This window comes from Pleurodeles waltl, chromosome 6 (genome assembly GCF_031143425.1).
Source record: "Pleurodeles waltl isolate 20211129_DDA chromosome 6, aPleWal1.hap1.20221129, whole genome shotgun sequence".
NCBI lineage: Eukaryota > Metazoa > Chordata > Amphibia > Caudata > Salamandridae > Pleurodeles > Pleurodeles waltl.
In genome coordinates, this window is record NC_090445.1 from 170,197,430 (window position 1) to 170,221,936 (window position 24,507).

Consider the following 24,507-nt stretch of genomic DNA (forward strand, 5'->3'; position numbering starts at 1 on the left):
TTACAAGAATTACAACGAGTACATCAGATATTGAGGAGGCATATCTTCATGCTACTAACGATGCTCCTACTCCAAGTCAAACAAGGCCTGGGTAACTGCATGAAACCGTTTGTTTTCTGGAGAGCCTCTTGTTTCTTTGGAGTGGGTTTCATTAAACCATTGAGTGTATGGCATTACTGTTTGAAAGTTGAAGAGACATTCTATGTTTTAGCTGTCATATTAGGCTAACTTCTTTGAATTATATGGGATAAGGATGTGGGCCTTGTAGGAGTGTGAAATTCATAATATTGCACTTTCATTAAAGTGCAAAATTATTAATTGCTTTTGTCCCCACAAAAAGTACATTTCTTGTTTTTCTGTCAACTTAACAAGTTAAAAATCTTTGAGGAGTACTGATGTACGTAGCTGAAGAAAATCTGGAGAATTACAGTTCACCAATTCTTTCACCTGCAAATTCTGTCTCCTGCAATGTTTGTCTACTTCCATTATTTAAATATAAGCTTTGGGCATTTCATAACATTTAATGAAGTTTGCAAACAAATCCTAGATCTCGTCTCAGATGTTGCAAAGGCAATTCCTACACTTTCACACATCCTTACTTTGTTGTGTATTCAGACGTGTGTGTTGTGAACCAGTCATTTTCACAAAACTTTAAACTGCGTCCATTGATTTGCTATCTGCAAACACCCACAATTGTATGATTTTCTACAAAGGGAAATGTGGAAGCTGGGAAAAAAGTATCAATTAGGGCAATGAAGCAGGACCCAATGAGCTTTGAGGTGACTAAAATTATTGAGGATATCTAGATAGAACTCTAGTCAGCTCAACCTCACCTAAGCCATCCAAACCACTGTTTTTTTTAAATGAAGAAGGGGTTTCTAAAAACGCATAATTTAATAATTTAAGCTACATGGTTTAAGCCTGCAGGCAGGGCCATCAGTAGAGGAGGGTGGCTGGAGATCTTTACCTTGGTCCCTTTGTCTTTTGGAGCTCGCTCTCCTGTTACAACCTATTTTAAATTCTAATAGATAGATGGTCTGACTATATTCCTTGTTAATGCAGCTAACATGGCATAATCAGTAGGTGGCACCAAATACTGTATTTTAGCTTTCACCAAAGAAAATCATACTTGGCAACACTTTCAACTGGGAAGTGGTAAGTTTTGAAAAAAAAGTCGGTGGAATATATTTTCTCCATTGGCTTGTATTGAGGCAGGGGCAATTTTAGGCGAAAGGCACCTAAAATAAAGCTATTTCTGGCTTCGAAAATTGGGAGTGTCCTGTCTGAATCAGGTCTATAGACGTATGGAGTATGACTTTTAAGTTATGAGCTGCTCCTCGTAAGGGGAGCCCCACAAAAGTGTTTGCCCTCAACCCCACAACAGCTTCAGATATTCTGAAGGAACATCCACATATGCTAGTAGCAAGGCACGACTTCGGATGGGCTACGTTTCCAAGGAGGTTCAACTCCATTGCACTCCACCATCATTAGTTGTTAACTTCAGTTGGCAAAGTAGTGGTGTGAGAGACTGTGCAATACACATGTGGATTGGTGAAGAATGCATATAAAATGGAGTGCTTTTTGTACTTTGGTCCATCTTTCAAGAAGCAGAAGGTTACACCAGAGCAAAAGTACGCACTGCCAAAAGCCACAAAAATAGAATGGTTGTTGGGTGGCTATCTGGAGGTCTTTCACAAAAACAGTACAGGTTTCTGCTGATTTATATTGCCAGAGGGCCTGCTACTCAAAGCTCTCTGGTTATGGCTCTCAGATGACTCTGTTTCACCAGGGATGCGTTGCTCTTGTGTTGGGTGCCTTTGTTTAACAACCTCATCCATTTTGACAGTTCCAGTTCTCCTTCATTTCAGTTACTGCAAATTAACTCACTCATGAAAGCTATCATTTGTGAAAGAAAAGCCAAGGACTGGAGCACTGAACGGAATCATCAAGTAAACTTCCCCCTGTAATGTCTACAGATAGCACTTGTCAGATTGTGGTTGATGGTGAGACAGATCATTTTGCAAGTATCGGGTGAATGAACATTGCCCATTGCTGGAAAAAAACACAGGAAGGCGATGAGGGACCAATTTGAACTATCAACCACAAGTTTTTTTCAGAATGTGCATGGATTTGCATACATGTTCCAAAAATAAACTCTACCTGACCCCCTCCCACCATCTTATAGACGTTACAGCGCTTTGAAGTAGGAGACACAGCGCTTTGTAATAATCACAGGTAAATACATTTGGGAAAATACTCCAATTCATTTTAATATTTTTTCCAATACATTTGTTGCTTTTGTAGTTTGAGCTGCGAGAACTTTCAAAAATTGACTCTGAGACATAAATGCTTGATCATTGTTTAGGATCTCTGCCACCGTGGTACGAGAGAGAACAGCAGCCCCCGCCTCCTATCAGTGCGGCAACGTGATGCAGGGACACATGTCACACAGTGCCATGGGCCTGTGTGGGTTCAAGGACCTCGCTCTAAACTTTCACAGATAAGTCAGACAGTATTCCCCGGCCTGCGAATCATTAATCCAGTCGCTCGCCCTGTTTTCCTCATTTTCCCTCTCTCTGAGACATCAACATGTTTTCACCGTTGCTTTCTCTGAACCGCGCGCCTATCTTTGTCCTTTCATAAAAGTTTAACGCTCGAATCAGTGACTCCGTAGTAAACAGGACGTCACCGGCTCCATTTCAGAACGGAAACGCCGCACGGGTTCCGTTTAAGTCAGGGACCATAGCAAGTTGACAAACAGCAAGTGTTATAGTGAATGCACTTTGTTAATAATATTTTTAGAAAACTTGCTGACTTTTCTTCAACTCGAAAAGCCTCGGGTCATTTTCTCGCAAGGAGAGTGACCCTCAGCATCGGACTAATCAAGTCAATCTGGCTAGTACCGGAAGTGCCGACTGTTTTAAAGGCTTAGCTGCCGTTTCTGGTCCACTTCAGGGTTAGTATTCAGCCTCACAGTCCTCGCCTACACAGGCGCGTAGCTATCACTAGTGCGGCAGTACAATGGCACTACGGTTCAGGGGAGTGAGAGGCGCCTTCTGCACCCCAATTGTGTCATAGTTGGGGACATAGGAAGACGTTTTCTTTGCTTGCATTGAGGTTCATGGCACATTTGCTATGCACTGAAGTTGCAGAAGAGTTTCTGAAGCGCATGTAGCAAATCGCCTTTTCTTTATCTGATGCATCTTAACTCCTCATTTACCATAAACAAAAGTTTGACAGGCCTTATAACCAGTGCTTTAAATGGAAAACTAGAAGTGCAGGTACTCTGTACCAGAGTACCTGCTTGTTTCTGAGAAGTGCCGGTACTCTCCGTTTTTCGTGAGATATGCCGGTACTCTCCCTCTCAAAATAAAAAAGTGCCGGTACTCAGTACCGGAGAGTACCGGCCCATTTAAAGCACTGCTTATAACTACAAAGTGTAGGACCTTGGGCTGGACACCCCTCTGGGGATGCGTGAAATATCTAGGGCTTCAGCAGAATTTGAATTGCACCAGAGAAATCGTAGTAATTTTGGTAATTCCGGGTTACTCTTTGACACAGAATTACTGATAATAATGTGATTGAGCCTGCTCACGTAATTAAGAGCAGTTTGGGGAAAAAAAAGATCATACCACAATTGCACATTTAGTGAGCACAAAGAAAATATCACTAAATGCAGAATTACTCTTCTCGCAAAATTCCCAGTACTTTTGCAGATTTTTTTGGTAATTCCATATGATCACACTATACAAAATTACTTGTGTTATCCCTATCCCTAGAAATATTCCGATAGGCTGCTCAACTGGTATCCCACCAGGCCTCTTCCCAGTATGCCCCTGACATGCCTGCATGTCAGCAAAATAGCTGCAAGCTAGGCCGAGTAGGGCTTTCCAGTCTTGTCTGTATGTTCAACAGCAATGTACATGATGGGAAGTGTAATCAGAATTCTGAAACTACAAGCCCCAGCATGCCTATTGTTGTTGAAGAATCAGAACTGACTGAAACTCACTCTTCTACATTCACCAAAGACACTACTGCACCATTTTGATCTGGTCCACCTGTCCCAGTGGTTTAATTAGAGCACACCAAGTTGAATCCCAAAATACATTTGGTTTTGAATAAAAGATTAGGGCTGTGGCTCTATATCGGTGGTGACACTGAGGAATAGGGTAGTCCTACCTTCAAGAAGGTTCTGGGGATGGAGAGTGCTAAGGGGTGGGAAATGTAGCTTCTGTAATTCCTCGACTCACCTTTGGATACTGCTGTGTTCATACCCGTCCATCCATAAAGTCATGTGAAGGGAACTGACTGATTGCAGGTTGGTCAGCCTTTTTGGGTTCTCTCTTAATCATAAAAATCACACTAGAAGCCTTGCCCAGCAAAAAATGGCAGCACTTTGTGCCATTATCAGAGCCTTTCAAACTGAAAGTTACTGTTCTTTGTCAAAAATAGGCCATGTGCAGAGCACTAAGCAGCATGGAGACTCCAAGCAAAATAGAACTGAAACTACGGTTCCACTCTGAATTAACAGCAAAAAGTGAGAGTTCAGATCTTTTAGTTTATGAATTCCATAAGTCTCCGATTTCATGCACATGTATAAAGTGCCTAAGGATAAAAATTAATAAATGGGGGTCTACTTAGCAGTCTCAGTGTTTTACGACTTACATCAGAAGTGGCTTAATCGGAAGTGACATCATAACCATATCACACCATTCACTTTAGTTGCAGTACACCTATTTTGCCTTCTGTGCATGCCTACAAAATCATAGGCTTTTGTTCTCTTTTTTAGCCCTGCTGCACAGCTCAGGGGATGATGTACAGCATGACTAAAAACATTGGAAAAACGGGTAGATATCTAAGGTAAAATGTGTTGTGTGCCTTTGTTTGCTAAGGTTCCCTTGCATATATTTTTACATGCCACTTGTCTGATTTAACTTGTCTAATCCTTGGATGGCTTGGGTCTTAGAGCCAACACAAACTCCTGGCTCAGGCCAAAAGGGAGGTTCTAAATTATCAAAGAGGAAACCATCTGCTCTGAATGGGCTAGACCAATCCTAATGCCAGTCTGGGTGGGTGAGATTACAATTCACCGTCCTACAATGCATGACTGACTTTGCCCCAGCCCTACCCGCCTCTCAGCACATAGATCTGTAGAGTACAGCATTCTATGTACCATCCATCCAACCGTAGCACGCATTGCCCTGATGATTATTTGACGATTTGCTTTGTCAATATTTGATAAGAAAATGCTGCCTGGTAGAATTACGTTGACGTGATTGAAGGGACATGCAGTGTGCAAAAGTCCACTTCTTAACGAGACCCGAGCATGGCATGTGCCCCGCGTGGTTGGAGCATGTCTTCACACAATTGGGCAAGTGCTCCACTATCTTGTCAATGATTATTTCTTATTGTGGCCATAAATGTGCTCTTATCTGGTGGTTGTGTTTACTGAAAAACACCTCGCACCTGTTGACAAGAAGCGTGCAGCACCGTCTGATGAAATACCTCAGACTCTGGCGCACAGTCAGCAAATCGCTCTTCGAATCCCAGCGCACAACTCGCTCCAAAGTTTGATCTTGGGCCAACGATATGTTCTCCTTATGGATGAGTTAAAATCAGTAGTATTGTATATGAGGCTGTGTTAAGCTATGTGTATTTTATGTTATGTCATGGAATGTTATGATGGTATTATCTTTTGTTATAGCACTGCAACATTTTTCATTTGTGGGTCCCTTCATTCTGTATTTAAGAACCCTCAGCCCTTGGATCCTGTAAAATATAGAGGCAATATGAAACAAGCATTTGCAATGTAATGGGTCTTGCATATTTTCAGTTAGAGCTATTGGTGTTGTAAATTCCTAACTAGACTTTTCTTGCCACATAAATTGAAAATGAAAAGTAAAATAGTTGACATAAGTGAGCTGATTTAAAGAGTCATGGATGCCAAGAGAATGAATGTGAAGGAGAGACACAAAAGGAAAAATAAGTTTGCCGACAGTCAAGCATATTGGCAATGTTGCAATTATCCATGTAACAGGGTCGGTGTCCAAACCCCTGCAAGGCATCTCACATGTAAGGAATTTACCAATGATAACAAAGGTTTTTTGAAAGGCAAGCCCACAAACAAGTGAAAGTGATGGGCGTGGTTAAAAGCCCACAATATTTACAACAGGTCAAAGCAGGTGGTGCTGATGGCATCTAGGGCTGGACTGGGTTCCAAAAACAGCCCTGGTGAAGTTTCTTTGATCAACCCTCATATTGCACACAGTGAGCGAGCAGTAACCAAGAATTAGCACTACAGATGGGGATTTGGGAGTTTCTCCCCAAATACATTTTCTAAAAAAATGCTGAACTGGAGCGTTTTGCAACATTTTTTGGTTCAAGTAATTTTTATTTTCATTTAAAGGCAAAATAAATAATAAAGGCATACAGTACACTCCTGTTATATATAGAGGAGGTAGTAGCACCCAGTGGAAAACCCAGTAGAAGCTGGTGGAATATAACTCGTTACAGGTATGTATGATGAAAAACCCAACTAAATACAGCAAGATCTGGTCTTGGGGTGATTTGAGAGATTCTGTGTTGGTGTACTAGAAGGTTTGGCTCAACTGGTGTGTAACAGTTTTTTTCATTATAAAATCTTGCCCAAACACTGAATGGATTAAAGGAGCCTGGAAACTTGGCTGCTTGGCACAGTGAATGGATAAGCAGTTGAATGTATAAGGGGTGGGTGCATGAATTAATTGAAAAATGAATGAAAATGAATGAAGATGTTTTACTACATGGAAAAATAGTCTTAGTGCACTGAACTAAAGCATCACCCAGAAGGATCATCCAACAAGGACTTTGTTGACACTGCTTGATTCCCTACTGGGAGAAGGATGTCAAAAGGAGGTCAGTACCATGGGTTGCCTCTTTCTTGACTGTGGGATAGAGGCCCATCAGTTAAGAAGTGCTGGGTATGGTCCCCCACTGAAGAAGAATGCTGGGTTACACAGGATCCCAACTGAAGTGTTGGCTCAAATCCCTTAGACAAGGGTGCCCAGGATCAATAATTTACATTAGAAAGTGTCTGTTTGGTGATTCCAGAAGATGAAAAAAACAGTACTGTGCAACTCCTATTGACATTTGAGGGGTGGAGGGTAGCGGCAAATGGCACGGATAGTCACCATTGCCAGGTGTGCTGATATTTATGATCAGTGAAAATGAAAAAACTCCATTGTGTGCCTATAATGAAAGACTTCCAATGTCATAACATTTGGGAAAATAGCCTCAGAGTATAGTTTTCAGGACTGATTGCTGCAGGTGAGGTTTGGTGTCAGTGTCTACGTAGAATGACTCTCCGGTGTCAGTAGTGATGGCTGCCTGTGAGGTTTGGTGTCTACGTAGGACTCTCTGATCTCTGGACTGATGGCTGCCTGTGAAATTTGGAGTCTGTGTCTATGTAGAAGGACTCTCCAGTCCCAATACTGATGGCTGCCAGCGAGGTTTGGTATCAATGTCTCAGCAGAAGGACTCTGCTATCAGCGTTGATGGCTGCCAGTGAAATTTATTGTCTATGTAGAAGGACTCTGTGGTCACAGTGCTGATGGCTGCCACTAAAGTTTGTCCCCAGTTGTACTCTACTCTATTACCATCCTCCGGGTACTTCCCATTCTATCCTGGGTCCTTATATCTTAGGGATAGTCCCAAATGATGTTCATGGTGTGCCCCTCCCTGTGTATCATGGGATCACAACTGGGATCAGGATTTCTCTGGGAATGCCCCTTAAATTCGGAACTCACTCTCTGCCAGCCTACAGAAAGCCCCAGCCTTCTACCAGCTCAGAAATGAAATGAGAAGGTTCCTACTCAGCTCTCTGGGTAGATGGGCACCCTGACCTAGATCTTTAGCATACTCGCGCCTGCTCTGGGTTCTCTAGAAATCTGTCCACATTATTGGAAAACTCCCTCTCCAGACCAACACATGCCTTACTTGGCTCTTGCATACCTCATTGCTGGTATACGATTTGTACATTGCACTTGTTCTTATATTATCATTCCTGTTCCATGTCTGCTTTGCATGTTCCTTCAGCTCTTGTATGATGGGTACACAATCTGTAATTCTCATGCTACCTTTTTGTACCATGCATGCCAACTGTAAATTATGAAGGGCTCTGACACCCTAAACTGTGTTGAGAAGTGCTATAAAAGATATTAATAAAAGACTATTGTAGGTACATGTCAAAGGAAAAAAAGATGATCTTTATTATGTGTGGACCCTGAAGTTCAGGGTCAGGAAACATATAGACAAACACTCACTAAAATGGTGCCCACTTAAGGGCGCCATTCCTACCTTCAGCATTTCACGACAGACCAATCATGGACTTCCCCAGTGATGTCTGTCTTCTGAGTCTTGGTGCAGTCAGTTGTTACTGAGCAGTATCCGTGATGGTTCATGCCCCTGCGTCTGCCGGCCAATGGCAAGTGGTCCACAAAGTGAATGATAACGCTAGATAAAGACTAGTAGTGATGCCCAATCCCACGTTTACTTCTGCAGAATCAGTCACACATATTTACAGTCCTTGATGTATAGCAGTGCATGGGACATGCCTCTGTCCGCAAACGTAAGGCCATAGCTGGTTCCTGCAATGTATCACAAGGAACCTCTGCAGATTGTAAACTGTCTGTGTCCTGGTAAAGACAGCAACTACCAGCTGTGCCCAGCTGCAGCCAATCTGCTCCTCTGCCTTATGATGTTTCCGGAAGTGGAAAATACATATCACCTTGCCTGTCGATCACGTATATAGTTAGCAATAGGGTCTCAGAATGACCTTTTGATACATTTCGGTTTTCCTCAAATGTTGACTCTAAAAGACTGAACTTAGCAAACGTAAGGGCTTATTTACTAGGATTTTGAGTTGGCTCATGGCACAGAGTGCTGCAAAGTGTTCCATCAATTTACTTACCCTTATAAAAGTCCACGACGCCATCAGTGAATGACATCTTTATATCACTAATGAGCATGTAAGTTGTATATCATAATGGCATCAGGTCTGACTTTCCTTGGTCTGTGTTCGGTTTGATGAGTATCCTCGAGTTTGGAATGAGCCTGGAATGTTTAGCTATGAATACCCACAGATTGACATACATATTATTCACATTCACGTATGGCAATTCATTCATATTGCATGTCAGAGAGTAAGTGCATTTTGTCGAAAGCTCCACAATTTATGGAACTAGGGCATGTATGGAACTTTGTAAAAAAAAAATACCTTCATGTGCTAGGCTAGACTAGAAATTGCATCCTAAAAAGGCGATAAACAACTTACAGTTATTTATTTGCGAAGTATCTTCAACAGGAATTATGTTCATTGGCAACACCAGAGTGCACAAGAGCCTCTTCAGTAGAGCAATCACACTTTGCGTAACACTTGTTTAATTAAGGGCTCTAGAGTCTACAATATTGTTAAATATGCACATAATAAAATCCATCACAAAGGGTTAATGGCCCACAGGTGCATTGTGTGGCAGAGCAGGGTGTTTTTTTACGCAAGCTCTTCTTTGAACGTGCCCGTCGCCTACGTCGATGTTCCAGTGTTTGACTGTTTTTTTCATTCTGTTTAAAGTGATTTTTTGGGTCCAAAGATCATTGGCCGTGACATCACTGAGCAGCAAACAAGAGGTCAGTGTGATATAAAAGGAGCAGCAGAGCAGGAACAGTGCAAGGTGAGCGGAGGCAGAACGGTAGAGAGACACAGACTGATCACACGGGAGGTCCACAAACTCTGCAGTAGCACCAACATGGCGACCAGCATGGACCTCCTCCACGACTCCGGGGCCCAGATGGTGCAGTACCTCCAGGTGAACTACAAGAGCTCCCAGGACTGGTTCATGTTCGTCTCCTTTGCCGCTGACCTCCGCAACACCTTCTTCGTCTTCTTCCCCATCTGGTTCCACCTGTACGAGGCGGTGGGCATCAAGCTCATCTGGGTGGCCGTGATCGGAGACTGGCTCAACCTTGTCTTCAAATGGTGAGTGTGGCAGCAATGTTACTGCAGAGAAGGGCAATTTATGGTGCATCTCTCACCTGGGGAAACCAAGAAGTAGCTTGGAGTCTGCCTGTAGACTGGCATCTGTGTGATGGAAAACATCTGGGGGACAGTGCACGCTGTACAATTTTACACATTCTGGTGATTCAGCTATTGGGCAGTGTGGCTTCTATTGCTCCTTCCTCGGGAGGGATAGTAACATGGTTCCACTGCTCTCTTGTTGGCTGTGTAGAGTAGGATGTATTTCACTGTTCTCTCCTGGGCGGGATAGAATGGGCCGGCTTCCAGTACTCTTCCCCCAAGAAGGGAAGGGTAGGGATGTTTCCATTTCCCAACACAAAGCCCTTATAGATACCTGACCAAGCGAGCTGGAGTACTAGGGCTGCTTTGTTGAAGAAGTTGGGGCACCAGTGTCATTTGAGAGGTTAGCAAATGGACAGTGTAAGAGGCTTGGGGCACAGGTGTGATCTGTGAGAGGTTGGTAGGTGGACAGCGTGAGGCGCTTGGGGCGCAGGTGTGATCTGTGAGAGGTTAGTAGGTGCACAGTGTGAAGAGCTTGGGGCGCAGGGGTGATCTGTGAGAGGTTGGTAGGTGGACAGAATGAGGAGCTTGGGGCACAGGTGTGATCTGTGAGAGTTTGGTAGATGCACAGAGTGAAGAACTTGGGGCACAGATGTGATCTGTGAGAGTTTAGCAGATGGACAGCGTGAGGAGCTTGGAGCACAGGTGTTATCTGTGATAGGTTGGTAGGTGGACAGACTGAGGACCTTGGAGCACAAGCGTGATCTGTGAGAGGTTAGTAGATGGGAAGCATGAGAAGCTTGGGGCACAGGTGCAATCTGTCAGGGGTTGGTAGGTGGACAGTGTGAGGAGCTTGGGGAACAGGTGTGGTCTGTGAGAGCTTAGTAGATGCACAGTGTGAGGAGCTTGGGGCGCAGGTGTGATCTGTGAGAGGTTGGTAGGTGGACAGCATGAGGACCTTGGAGCACAGGTGTGGTCTGTGAGAGTTTAGTAGATGCACAGTGTGAAGAACTTGGGGCACAGATGTGATCTGTGAGAGTTTAACAGATGGACAGTGTGAGGAGCTTGGAGCACAGGTGTTATCTGTGAGAGGTTGGTAGGTGGACAGCACGAGGAGCTTGGGGCGCAATTGTGATCGGTGAGAGGTTAGTAGATTGACAGGAAGAGGAGCTTGAGGTACAGGTGTGATCTGTGAGAGGTTGGTAGGTGGACAGACTGAGGACCTTGGAGCACAGGCGTGATCTGTGAGAGGTTATTAGATGGGCAGCATGAGAAGCTTGGGGCACAGGTGCAATCTGTCAGGGGTTGGTAGGTGGACAGTGTGAGGAGCTTGGGGAACAGGTGTGGTCTGTGAGAGCTTAGTAGATGCACAGTGTGAGGAGCTTGGGGCGCAGGTGTGATCTGTGAGAGGTTGGTAGGTGGACAGCATGAGGAGCTTGGAGCACAGGTGTGGTCTGTGAGAGTTTAGTAGATGCACAGTGTGAAGAACTTGGGGCACAGATGTGATCTGTGAGAGTTTAACAGATGGACAGTGTGAGGAGCTTGGAGCACAGGTGTTATCTGTGAGAGGTTGGTAGGTGGACAGCACGATGAGCTTGGGGCGCAAGTGTGATCGGTGAGAGGTTAGTAGATTGACAGGAAGAGGAGCTTGAGGTACAGGTGTGATCTGTGAGAGGTTGGTAGGTGGACAGACTGAGGACCTTGGAGCACAGGCGTGATCTGTGAGAGGTTAGTAGATGGCCAGAATGAGAAGCTTGGGGCACAGGTGCATTCTGTCAGAGGTTGGTAGGTAGCGTGAGGAGCTTTGGGAACAGGTGTGGTCTGTGAGAGGTTAGTAGATGCACAGTGTGAGGAGCTTGAGGAACATCAGAAATAATGTAAAGAACAAGTGTAACCTAGGCACTGTGGGGAGTATTGTGCATGCTTACAGATTGTGTTGGCTGTGTGAGCGTGGTCTCCCTGTACAGACCACATAAGATAAGGCTATACTGAGTAATAAGGCTGGGCACGTGGACAGCCATTGTGAGGAAGACTGGCTGCAGAGACAGACAGAAAATCAGGCACATGGATAGTGTGAGGGAGATGGGCTGCTGGGACAGACAGAAGGTTGGGCGCATGGACAGACAGTGAGATGGGCTGCCTGGACACACAGGATGGCTGGGCGCGTGGGCAGTGTGAGGAAGATGGCTGCAGGCACATACAGAAGGATGGGCACACGGACAGACAGTGAGATGGGCTGCCTGGACAGACAAAAGGTTGGGCATGTGATCGAACCATGTGAGAAAGATGCCAGCATGGAGAGAGGGTGACCAGATTTTGATAAGCAAAAACCAGGACAGGTCAGACATAAAAGTAGGACTAAAACCTTTAGCCTTACTTCTATATCTGGCCTGTCCCGTTCTTTGCGTAGCCGTGTAAATGTGTGTGTGTGCGCGCGCGCGCGCACGTAAATCTTGCAAATGTTTGCATATGTACACACATTTACAAGTACATATACGTACACACACACACACTCTTACAAGACTACATTAACAGCAATGGCAGAACCTGCGCCCTCCACCACTCCTCCCCACTCTGTCTTTCTGCTGGGAGCAGGATCCTGCTGTGTTGCCTGGCATAAACATTACTTAAATAATGTTATATCTTAGCAGCGCTTGCGGGAAGGAATGCTTAGCTTTCAATTATGCTTAGCAGAATGACCAGACGTTTCTTTCAAAAACTGGGATATTTATTTAAAATTAGGGAAAGCGTCAGGGCACCGGGACAGTCCCCTGAAACCCGAGACGTCTGGTCACTAGGACATACAGTATCAGAAGGCTGAGCACGTGCACAGACAGTGTGAGGAACTTGCGCTGTAGAGACACGCAGAAGAAGCCTGGGCACGTGGACAGAGTCTGAGGGAGAGGATCGTATTGACAGACAATAGCCGACGTTTGAGCACGTGGACAGTCAGTGTGGGGGGTGATATGGGCTACATGGACAGACATTGTCAGAGGGTCGCGCAGGTGGACAGGCAGACCGTGTAAGGTGCATTAGTCACACAGAACAACAGTGACAGGTATTGCACTGCCGTGAAACTCTCCTGGCTCCTGCATCCCCAGTCTGTCGCCTTTCCTGAGCACTAGGACACATGAACGGCTGATGGCGTGAGCCGGACGAACCTATCTCGGGTTACACGTTCTTCCTAACCCTTTAATGATTTACAATGACATGGTGCTTGTATATGGGAGCAGGGCTGGACAGCGGCATAAAGAAAGTGAAATATCACTTTATTTATAAAATACGCGAAACTGACACTTGGGTGAAGTCGCCCACATCTGACACTGATACTATCTGATTAAAGCCAAGTGACTGGAAGCGAGAGAGTACGGTGTGCCCTATATGAAACGTTTCCTCTGTGGCTCGATCTGTCTTCATGATGTATTTAAATGTGTTGTCATAAGATATTTTAATTGAAAGCTATTGATTGGGAATATCTTTTCCACAGGATACTTTGGGTCAATTTAAAAAAAAAGAAAATATTTAATTTGAAAGTTAGCTAATCTCCCAACAGTTTTTTTTGTCTAAAGACCATATGTTTCTTGCTGCCTTTTCACCCTTTGTGATGTGCAGTGTGGTCTAATTGGTGGCTGGCTGCTCAGTACACACAGGGGGTCATTCTGATCCTGGCGGTCACCGACCGCCAGGGCCAACGACCGCGGAAGCACCGCCAACAGGCTGGCGGTGCTTCCTGGGCCATTCTGACCGGGGCGGTAAAGCCGCGGTAAGAAAAGGGGAACCGGCGGTTTCCTGACGGTTTTCCCCTGGCCCAGGGAATCCGCCATGGCGGCGCAGCTTGCAGCGCCACCATGGGGATACCGACCCCCTTCCCGCCATCCCGTTCCTGGTGGTTGTTACCGCCAGGAACAGGATGGCAGGAACGGGTGTCGTGGGGCCCCTGGGGGCCCCTGCACTGCCCATGCCACTGGCATGGGCAGTGCAGGGGCCCCCTAACAGGGCCCCATAATGATTTTCAGTGTCTGCTTTGCAGACACTGAAAATCGCGACGGGTGCCACTGCACCCGTCGCACCCCAGCAACTCCGCCGGCTCTATTCGGAGCCGGCTTCATCGTTGCTGGGTCTTTCCCGCTGGGCCGGCGGGCGGCCTTTTGGCGGTCGCCCGCCGGCCCAGCGGGAAAGCCAGAATGGCCGACGCGGTCTTTGGACCGCGGTGCGGTCATTCGGCGGTTCCCGCCAGGCGGCTGGCTACCGCCGCCCGCCGCGGTTGGAATGACCGCCACAGTCAGCTATTCCGTACTGGGCATGGGCAGCCGCTCTAATGCTCAATTGATATTTTTGGCCAACGTGCTCCCATAATTATTTTAAAATTCCATTGATTTCAACTACAGTTTAGAAAAATATTTCCAGATATGTGTTATAAATTTGTTTCCTTTTATCCTCTGTTTGAATTTATTATGTGTTTGGGTGTGCTTGTGTGTGTCTCTGTGTGTATACAAGTTTCAAATAATTTCAGTTTAATCCAAAATGTTGTTTTGAATTGTATAAAAAGTTCTGTTTCTTATTACCCTCCGACCCCATCTCTCCTTCGAGTTTCACACTCAAAAAGTAACTGTTTTTGAAGGCATTGGCAATATTTCTGTTTCCCATAAGCAGACATATTGCGTATGCGATTTGCATAATCTACATATCAATACATGATCAATAATTCCTATGCACTGGGCATAAAAAACATTGCTCATAAGCAGACATACTGATGATGCGAATTGCATAATCTATATATCAATACATGATCAATAATTCCTATGCACTGGGCATAAAAAACATTGCCCATAAGGAGACATACTGATGATGCGAATAGCATAATCTTTATATCAATACATGATCAATAATTCCTATGCACTGGGGCATAAAAACCATTGCTGTTGCACGTTTCTCCGGCAGAGGATCTGTAATATGGGTAAGGCTAGACTTAATTTCTTGTCAATTATGGAGACCCCAGTATTTAATTTGTAAAACTGTAAGTACCAGGGTCCAAAGATTTGCTCCGAAGCCTGTGGCCAGTGGCACGTACATCGGGGGTGCTGATACCACAACTGCACAGTGTTGATTCCCCCTTATACCTATTCCATCCACTACCGGACACTCCATGCCCCTTTATTGCCTGTGGGCCGCACCTGCAACCACCGGCTCAAATTAAGTACTGGGGATTCCTGAGTAAGCATCAGAGAGCGTGCCCTCAAACATGTCTGGTTTAGGTGTTTTCTTGTTCAGATAAACACTTGTACACTTACGTCAACCAAACTGAAAATTAAAAAATGCTTTTCAATTGTCATTTGCTGTCTCCCAATTCACTTCTTCCCGGACTACTTTCACAGATTTTTCTACTTGAAACATCATAGTTATCATATAAAATAAGGAAACCCCCACAATTTAAAATGTTCAGCATCTGCCCTAAAATAGTTTGTGCAGAATTTCTCAAACATTATCTCAGTTTCCCATATTTGACCGTGACATGACCCAAAATTTCCCATTGTGTAAGCTCTTAAATTAGTTATGAATATAATCAGCCATTAAACAATTCATGGATGTATTCTACTCTCTTCTTGGCCACAGTCCACTATGAAACATTTTGCAACAATAAGAAACGCAATTAAATACCAGGTCAACAGACCACTGTGACTCCGGTCCACCTGTACCACAGGCCATAAACTGTTCCAAGATTCTGATAGTGCTATAGGACCATACAAAGGATAGTAAGCACTAAATAATATGCATAACATCACATAGTGTGTGCTCCTGACCCCATCAGGTGACCCCAGCACAGTCCACTGGCAAACCTGGCTGAAGGCCTAACCCATGTGCATGGTCGAAATGGGACAGAAAACAGCCCCGGGCACCAAAATAAGAGTGGCCCTCAATAGTGAACTACATAGTGAAACAAATTGGCCCATGCTTGCAAAATGGAGCAGTTTTGAACTTTTAAGGCTCTCGGTATAAGTGTTTTTCAAGGCATTGAAGACTGCATGGATTTGAGCCTCCTGCAGGCAATATTTTGTTTTAGTGTCAGGGAAATCGACAGTAAGAAGCAGCTCAGTAGACCATGAAACAGGCCCACAAATAGCCAAACAACCGTCCGCCCACTATCTCTTTAGACCAGCCCATCGGGCACTGCCTGATTGCCCTATAGGCCAGTCCGACCCTGCCCATATGTTTGGAAGACATTTCCTTTTAGCGTAAGCATGCAAAGGCGCACATTACCAATGAGAAGAAACACTGGTATTACACTGAACAGTGATTGGTATTTTATTATAATGTTGATTGGCTTAGGAGCCAAGTGTACAGTACATGTGTGCTTCATTTGATAATAACCCTTTTATTCTTAATTGCAGGATCCTATTTGGTCAGCGGCCATATTGGTGGGTCCATGATACAGATTACTACAGTAACACGTCTGCACCGGTCATCGAACAATATCCAGTCACTTGCGAGACTGGCCCAGGTGAGAATCTGACTTTTCATGTGTTCATTGACTCAGAAGACTAGTTGTCTCTTAGGTACACACTCCTGCCAAGACGCTCTAGACACTGGAGGCCGAGTTGATCCATGCAGAGTCCCACACTCCAAAACCTCAAGTCCACATATTTTTTTTAATCAGATTTTTTTCCCCTCAAAATGACTTAATTAACTAGTCAACCGCCTAGATCTCCAAAAGCAGCACCTATCTGAGATAGCGTTCGCTCCTAGAAGGCATCTGTTAACATTGTAAACCAAAGGTGGCCTATTGAGCCGCATTTATTCATATCCACGAAAGCAAAGGTGGATCCCTTTTAGTTTGTGACATATAACCCACAAACATTTGACAAAGTTTTGTTTTTGAAACCTGAAGTAAGCTGTTACTATATTCCAGATGAATGTAAATAAATATATTTTCCCCACTGCTATCCACTGACACCTAGTGAGGCTGTTTCCAAGCACTCCCCAATCTGCCACTCAAGGAAACTGAGGCATAAAGAGAAAAACATGTGTGGCCAAATTGGAAAGGATTAGGACTCGAGGCTGCTAGTTTGACAACTTAGTATAGTATCCCTTCTTTCAAGAAATATGTTTAGAGTCACCCTTTTGCATTTATTTAAATACCAGTCATGCATTAATGCAGGCACACTATGGGAGCCAGAACGGTGACTTTGTGGTACACATGCTTCAACATTTTGTGTGCTCTGTCAAGTGATTTCGTTGGCTCTTGTTACATTTCAATAAATGACTTCCAGGAAGCCCATCACTTATGGCATTTCCTTTCTCATTCCCATAGGAAGTCCTTCTGGTCACGCTATGGGAGCTGCTGGAGTTTACTACGTGATGGTGACAGCTGTTCTCTCCATTTTGCTCAAGCGGAATCCACCTACGTTAAAGAACTGGTAAGCAATAGGTGACCCCAAAGGGTGACATTCAAAAAGTCTAACTGTGGATATTATGTTAGAGCACAGTGTTTTGGGCCTTAACTGTAGAGGTAGCATTAGAGAGTTGGCAAAACTAGTATAACATGCATTTAGACAAGTTTCACCAGGGCTTCCTTTTATTTCATACAGGGGCACACTTGGAAGTGAGTGAGCTTTTTTTGGCTGGTCAGGCTGGTATTTAGGAGACCGTGAGGGGCTCATCGACTGAGCTTGTTGTGTGTGGACAGCAGGAGCCATTCTTTGACTATTAGCAGTGCTGTCTGGGGTTAATATTTGTAACCCATGTGGCACTTCAAAATGCAGTTTTTTGCAGCCTGGAGGCTGTAAATAACAGGTGCCTCAATTACCCTCTTCACTGAGTTGGCCTCGCTGGGATCCAACTTGTGAGGTTCTGGTCACAACAGATGTCAGTGGTGAACATGCATTTCAGCGAGCCATCTTGCTGACTTCCTGAAGGCTAACTTGCTTCTCAGGTGACGTTCTTGATTTTAATGCACACCAGGAAGTCTCAATGTGCCCTATTCTGGGTGATACTTCCAATTCTGTGAAGGTGCTGATGGTCTTCCTGGCTCCTTGACAGTGCAGTGCAATGAGCACTGAGCAGGTGGGTTCAGAAAAGCCCAGAATATCTAACTGCTCTTTGCCATTCACTGCATTATGAGTTGTGGTTGTGTGTACTTTGTTAGCCAAACTTAATATAAAGTAGCAAATATGCATAGCTTGAAATGAATTGTTACATTACATTGGTTAATTAGATCATTTATTGGCTAGCTTATGGGTTCAAATATCACCTGATGAGATCGTGTGAATCACAAGATTTATTTTTGCTTCTCTGAGTCCCAGTAATTTACTTTGCTATGCATTTCATTTCACTGTGTTCTTGCCTGGATTTGGGAGTTGTAAGGGAAAAGCCTAGCTTCACACTCTAACATTAAACCAGACCTATCTGGCTGGATAAGACTTGTAGCAGTATAAATTGCACACAATTGTTTCAACATAAACACCGGCCTCTTGAAAGCTAGAGCAACCAGAGAACACCCGGCATTGTAGTTGGGAGTTTCTAACAGTTTATGCTTCTCTTTAAACAAAATACGGAATTATTTCGCTCTATTAATACCAATCTTTCAAACTATGTTTGTCTTCCAGGTGCCTGCGTGGGGTCCTCTGGGCAGGATTCTGGATGGTCCAGATCTGTGTCTGTTTGTCCCGGGTATTCCTCGCGGCTCACTTTCCGCACCAAGTTATCAGTGGGGTCATTTCAGGTCAGTATCAGGAAGAATCTTTCCTCCTTCCATACATCGTTATTATAAACATTTTTTCCTGATTTGTTTTTCTATTTTTGTAATAACTTTCCCAGATCGCGCATTATGTTCAGATTACATTTAGAGTTTAGGTTTTCGTGAAGTTTCTCCAAGGCTCTAATGTTTCTCTCATTATGTGACATTTCCAGGCATTGCTGTTGCTGAAGCTTTCCACCACATCCCCTCTATCTACAGGACAAGCCTGAAGAGATACCTCTACACCACCCTCTTCCTCTTTGTCTTTGCGCTGGGGTTCTATCTTATTCTGAATGCCCTGGGTGTGGACCTTCTCTGGACCCTGGAGAAAGCCAAGCGCTGGTGCTCCAAGCCCGAATGGATCCACATTGACACCACCCCCTTTGCCGGCCTGCTCAGGAATCTGGGAATCTTCTGTGGACTTGGCCTGGCTCTCAACTCTCGCATGTACCAGGAAAGCTGCCAGGGCAAAAAAGGGGCACAGTTCAATTTCCGTTTGTGCTGTATCATTTTCTCCCTCATCGTTCTCCATCTCTTCGATTCCTTCAAGCCACCAACGAAGGTGGAGCTGCTATTCTATTTGTTGTCCTTCTGCAAAAGTGCTGCTGTGCCGCTGGCTGCCGTTGGGATCATCCCTTATTGTGTGTCACAGGTTCTGAACCACCAGGACAAGAAAGCTTTATAGGAGGTTGTCAGAATTTTACTTGTGCATTCTTGCTGGGGCTAACTACTTTAAAATACTTGAGAGCAGGCCCTCTATTCTAAGTCATCCTATCACTGCATGCCACAGACCACTGACAGATTCTAATGACACCGGAAACTTTGTGCATCCAGACCATCCATTAATCTTGCACCAGTGATGAGTGGGATCGACAACACTGGCAGTCCATTAGGGGTCTTGGACATGGTACTGGTGAAAACAAATAAGTAAAGTCCCAAAGTCAAAGGCTCTGGATGTAATCGGTATTCATGTCTCTCAGTCTAAGACGTCATCTTTGCTTATATCTCTTGCAACAGACATGTTCATGCTGCCCCAAGCAAAATGTGACTCCTCCCAAGAGGTAAACTCTACAGGCCAATCTAAGCGTTCTGAAGCCAAGTTTAGGTCAGCCTCTCATTGGACTCTCAAGGTAAAAGTTAAGGATATATTTATACCTTTTTCTCAATATGGGATATAGACCTTTACATATTTAGGTTTATTGTCATTTACAAAGCTTAGACTGAACATGTCTACTCAAATGCATTCTATCAGTGAACAGTGACTTATTTTCGACAACGAAACAAAATGATAGAGAGCCCATTTCTGTTGTTGACAGGATGGGCCCCCCTGGAATTGTTCCTCACTCTTAGTAGAGGACACACAGCAATAATTAGTGTCTCAGGTGAATTTTGTCTGTTAAAAAGATGAATGAGGGTCTGTAAGGAAACAACAGCACACCTCTTCTTCACAAAACAATAATCAATGAAAGACTACTGTGATAACCTTAACATTGACAGATCCAAATGCCAGCAATTGTGAACAAAATAGATCAAGAGTGAGTTATTTTAGAACCTCGCATGAAAGTATGCCAGAAGATGCATTGTGAATGTGTAGCACCACCAGCATACACCCTCATAGGAAAAATAGACATGGAGAAGGTGCTGTAATGACTCTAGGAATTGGACGCTTCTGAGTCAAGTGAATCAGGAATTCTTAGTAGATGTGTTGATATTTCTGTTCTCATTTGCCTAGACAGTCTTTGCCACTCAAGTTATCTGGCATTAGTCTTCTTTCACTCCATGTGCTAGCTACTACATTGGAATTACCCTACACGTATTATTCGATCAGTCTGACCTTCCGAGAAGGTCAGTGGTATGGGCTGTTAGCAATGGTGTTTCAATAACCATCCCAGTGCTTTGTGATTTAGCACTGTGAAGTGATAAACTTCAGGTCACCCTAGTGAAGGATGGGCTTTACTTAATTCCTACATTCCAACTTTAAATTAAAACATTGAAATAATGTGGAGTTGGGTAGATCAGTCCTCATTACAATGAGCCTCTAGTATGACAGTTCTAAACATTACAGAAAACAACGTTTTCCTGTTCAAATGCATGCAGCAACCCACTAGTATTAAAAAGAGGTGAATGTCTAGGATTTGAGGAATAATTGAAAAAACCCCAGCTAATATGTTTCCACTCTTGATAGTTTTGATAAGAACAAATGGATACATGCTCTAGTTGATGTTGCTGCAATCTTTTCTACAATTGTATTAACACTCACCATGTTTTCAACAGCTAAATGACACTTTTTGATGTTTGTCTCACAAAAAGTTTGTGAAACATACTTGTAGGATTGTTAGCATAAATTGTAATGTTATTTATTTTGTTGAATGGATGCACAACCCATCTTGAAGAAGAAGTTCATTACAACATGTGCACCAAAGTATTATTTTCTTGAAAAAGAATATTTTTGTAATAAAAAACTTTAAAAATATCATCTCTGTGTGCCTCCCTTAATACCAAAACTGATTGTTGAAAGAATGTAGAATGATTCCTACTATTATAGCTAATTATGAGGTGTGCATAATGTGTACAGGTGTTTTTTCCAACTTCTCATTTGTTTTTGCTTGACATCTACCAACTTTGCCAACTTCGGACAGTTACTGCTGGGATTAAAAAAGAAAGGAGAAAACCCTGGAAAACGTAGCTTTTTAGGCACCCCACCCCAAGGCTGCAGCTTAAGAATTCCTCTGCAAAAAGTATTATTTGGATATTGTTCCACTAGACAAAGTTTCAAAAAGGTACCAAATTACAGAATCTCATAACATGTGGTACCTTGACCAATGAAATTATACTTTCAACATCCTTAAGTTAATTATTCTCATTGGCTCAACAAAGAACAAATTGGGGTCTCATTGAGGCAGAGAAATTACTCGGATGGCAATCCCTTACTTCAGTTGGACATGACAGCCATGTTGTGTTTCTTTGACACATTGTTCATTGTTTTATGTCACAAGGGACTCTTACAGTTTCCGGACTGGTACGCTCATGCTTTGGTTCAGAACCTGTTGTCATAGTTCCAACAGCTGCCCCAAAGAATGCATTAGCAATTTAGGGATTAGGCAATTTACTTTGTTTTTAGAAAGAAGTCTAGTGTAGTGCTGGGTGAAACAACTCATTATGGCAATATATCTTCAGAATTTTTGGTTAAATGAGCCATACTTAGAAGTAGTAATTGTGGTGGACCAAAGTGAATGTAGGGGGCACTTTGTGCAGGGGAAGGGCACATTCCATAATTCTGTGTGTACCTTTACTATTGTGTTCAGAAAGCATTTTCGGGCGAGGGCGCTAAAAGAGCAATTTTATGGCAAGATCAAAGTGTCAATTATGCTTCACTTTTTGCTTAATATTATGAACTTAAAAAAAAAAAGAAGACAGTGAGAACAACTGTAAAGCAGAGGAATAAACTGCAGAGACTATCCCACCATGAGGAAGGAATTCATGCAAGAAAAAGAGCCAAATTGGTGGTGGTGGAATATAAGATAGACCTGAATTCGATAATTTATAATGTATCCCAGATAACCTTACAGACACAGATGGTGCCATACATCTACATTGGTTTCTACCCAACTAGAAAAAATATAGATCTTAGTGAAAGTATAGATGAAAATCGAATTTTGAAATTTTAGAAGGTTTAGGTGATCTATGTTTAATTTGGCACCCTCATTCCTTTGAGCGGTCATCCAGGCCTCACATCTCCAAATATATCAGAGTCAGAATATGAGCCCTCTAAGAAAGAGCATTCAGAAATAGAATGAAATCTGAGTGTGCCGGGCCACACTGTCACTTGAAATAAAAAAAGGGTTAATAATAAAGATTGACAGCAAGCCAGATGCTCTAGTTTCCATTGAAATTGGACCAGCGCACAAGACATTTTATTTGTAGAAAATATCGTGAAAGAAACGTTGAAATATGTCACAGCTTTCACCTCAGTAGAAAGTTTCGATACCTCCATGATTCTGGTAGGATGGTTAGGAGCAGTGGTTCTCCTAGTAATTGCTAAAACAGCCAGTCTCAACATTTCTCGAATCTGCAGCACTATTTTCTCAATCAATCAATGAATCAATCAGACTAATGTTCTTTCCACCATGAAGATGCTACAGCAGGCATATTTCTTCCAGATGCCGATCTCCTTTCAAAGTTCATCGTAGATGTCTCTTCTCTGCATCCTCAGTGATTTATTGGCATGTTGCTGATCAAAAACAAAGAACAAAAAGTGAGACCAGTTATGCATTATAGATATTTCAACTCTTTTGTCCTCTATCCACATTTTATGGTGCAGAAGACTGGATGGTTACTGTGGATCTCAAAGATGTCTAGCTGCCTGCTTCTATGTTTCAGCACCTTGGTTTACCCTTGCGCTATAGCACACCAGCACAAGACACTTGCTTAGTAATGTATCTGGTTGACATTTTATTAATGACTCATAATTGTGACTTTCTGGTCTCTCATTAGCAAACAACTGTCTGCCTTCTGAAAAATCTGAAACTGCAAATCAACATTAATTCTTGCACAAAAAGTCTAGAATTTTATAGTGGAATGTCACTAATCAGGACGGATCTTGAACAATTCCTCACTAACTCAAACGTCCCTCAGGCAATTGGCCAGTATAAGAGGCCTATTGGCATAGTTTATTCAAGTGATGTTTCCAGCTCTACTCCACTATCAACATCTTTGGAGATCAAAGATTTGCCATTTTAGGAAATATATTATATATTAGTTTGTGATTGCTTGAAATACAGGTACAAAAGTAGAAGATTTCTGGTGTTTCTATCACTTTCAGGCAGGAAGAACAGAACAATTTTCAGTTCTCTCCCAGATTTCCAATTAGAGTGTTCCACTAGCCGTGTGTGGTTTCTGAAAGAGTACAGAATGCAGGCACACTTTTTCTACCTGTTTCTCAACTCTACAGTTCAGCCCTTTACTAAAGAACATCTACACTTCTGAGTTCTTGCAAGAATGAAATGCCTCACAGCGAGGTTCTCAATCACTTGGAAAGGACATAGTTCAAGATTCTTGCAGAACTTACCAAAAGAGTCCTGGGAATTTTGCCTTCAACGTCATCCACCAGTAAGAGCAGACTACATTTCTGACATCCATAACATAGTGCAGACTAGAGATCCAGTCATGTGTCCCAGTGTTTCAGTAAATCGAACCCTCTTGCGGCCCCTTCAAAATAGGCCTCTCTGCATCCAGACTCAATACCCGACTCCCAATCTTTCACAGCTGGAGGCCAGATCCAGAGGCTTTAGGAACAGATGCCTTTTTGCAACTCTGGCCCCTAAGCTATGTCTTTCTCACATTAATAGTGTCTTTCTCAACTTTGAATAGAGTGTTGAGATCACTGCCTCTGAGAAGGGGTTTGGGATTCAAAAAGCTCAACATGGGAGCTGTAAATTCATCTGCTAGTTCAGTGACTCACCTTCAATCCAATGTGCTCGCTACTGAGTAATTGAACCTTTATCCTGTCCTTTTCTGACCTTAAAGAAGCACCAACATCTTGGCCATCTTGTTGGCTTCACATTACATGTTTTACTGCCTGATACCCCTTGCTTGCATTGAAAATCGTATTGTACTTAATCCTAACAGCCATTAGCTCTGTGAGAGTAGTCACTGAATGAGTGCTGACATTTTGACTACCTTATTATGATAAGCCATAATGGAAATAGTTACAGCTTATAAT

General features: G+C 43.4%; 1 protein-coding gene across 1 annotated transcript; it reads left to right on the forward strand.

The window, feature by feature from the left end:
- Nucleotides 1–9,718: 9,718 nt before the first annotated feature.
- LOC138299472 (glucose-6-phosphatase catalytic subunit 1-like) lies at nt 9,719–21,258 on the forward strand. The gene is made up of 5 exons (XM_069237739.1): nt 9,719–10,012; nt 16,441–16,550; nt 17,361–17,466; nt 18,655–18,770; nt 18,959–21,258. The coding sequence occupies exons 1-5, from the start codon at nt 9,783–9,785 to the stop codon at nt 19,468–19,470; spliced, it is 1,074 nt and encodes a 357-aa protein (XP_069093840.1). The 5' UTR covers nt 9,719–9,782; the 3' UTR covers nt 19,471–21,258.
- The last annotated feature ends 3,249 nt before the right edge of the window (nt 21,259–24,507 follow it).

Excerpts from the sequence above, each read along its gene's own strand:
- LOC138299472 (XM_069237739.1), top strand. The coding sequence starts at position 9,783 with ATGGCGACCAGCATGGACCTCCTCCACGACTCCGGGGCCCAGATGGTG. Across the intron at positions 10,013-16,440 it reads CTCAACCTTGTCTTCAAATG|GATCCTATTTGGTCAGCGGC; the intron begins GTGAGTGTGGCA and ends TCTTAATTGCAG. Across the intron at positions 18,771-18,958 it reads TATCAGTGGGGTCATTTCAG|GCATTGCTGTTGCTGAAGCT; the intron begins GTCAGTATCAGG and ends TGACATTTCCAG.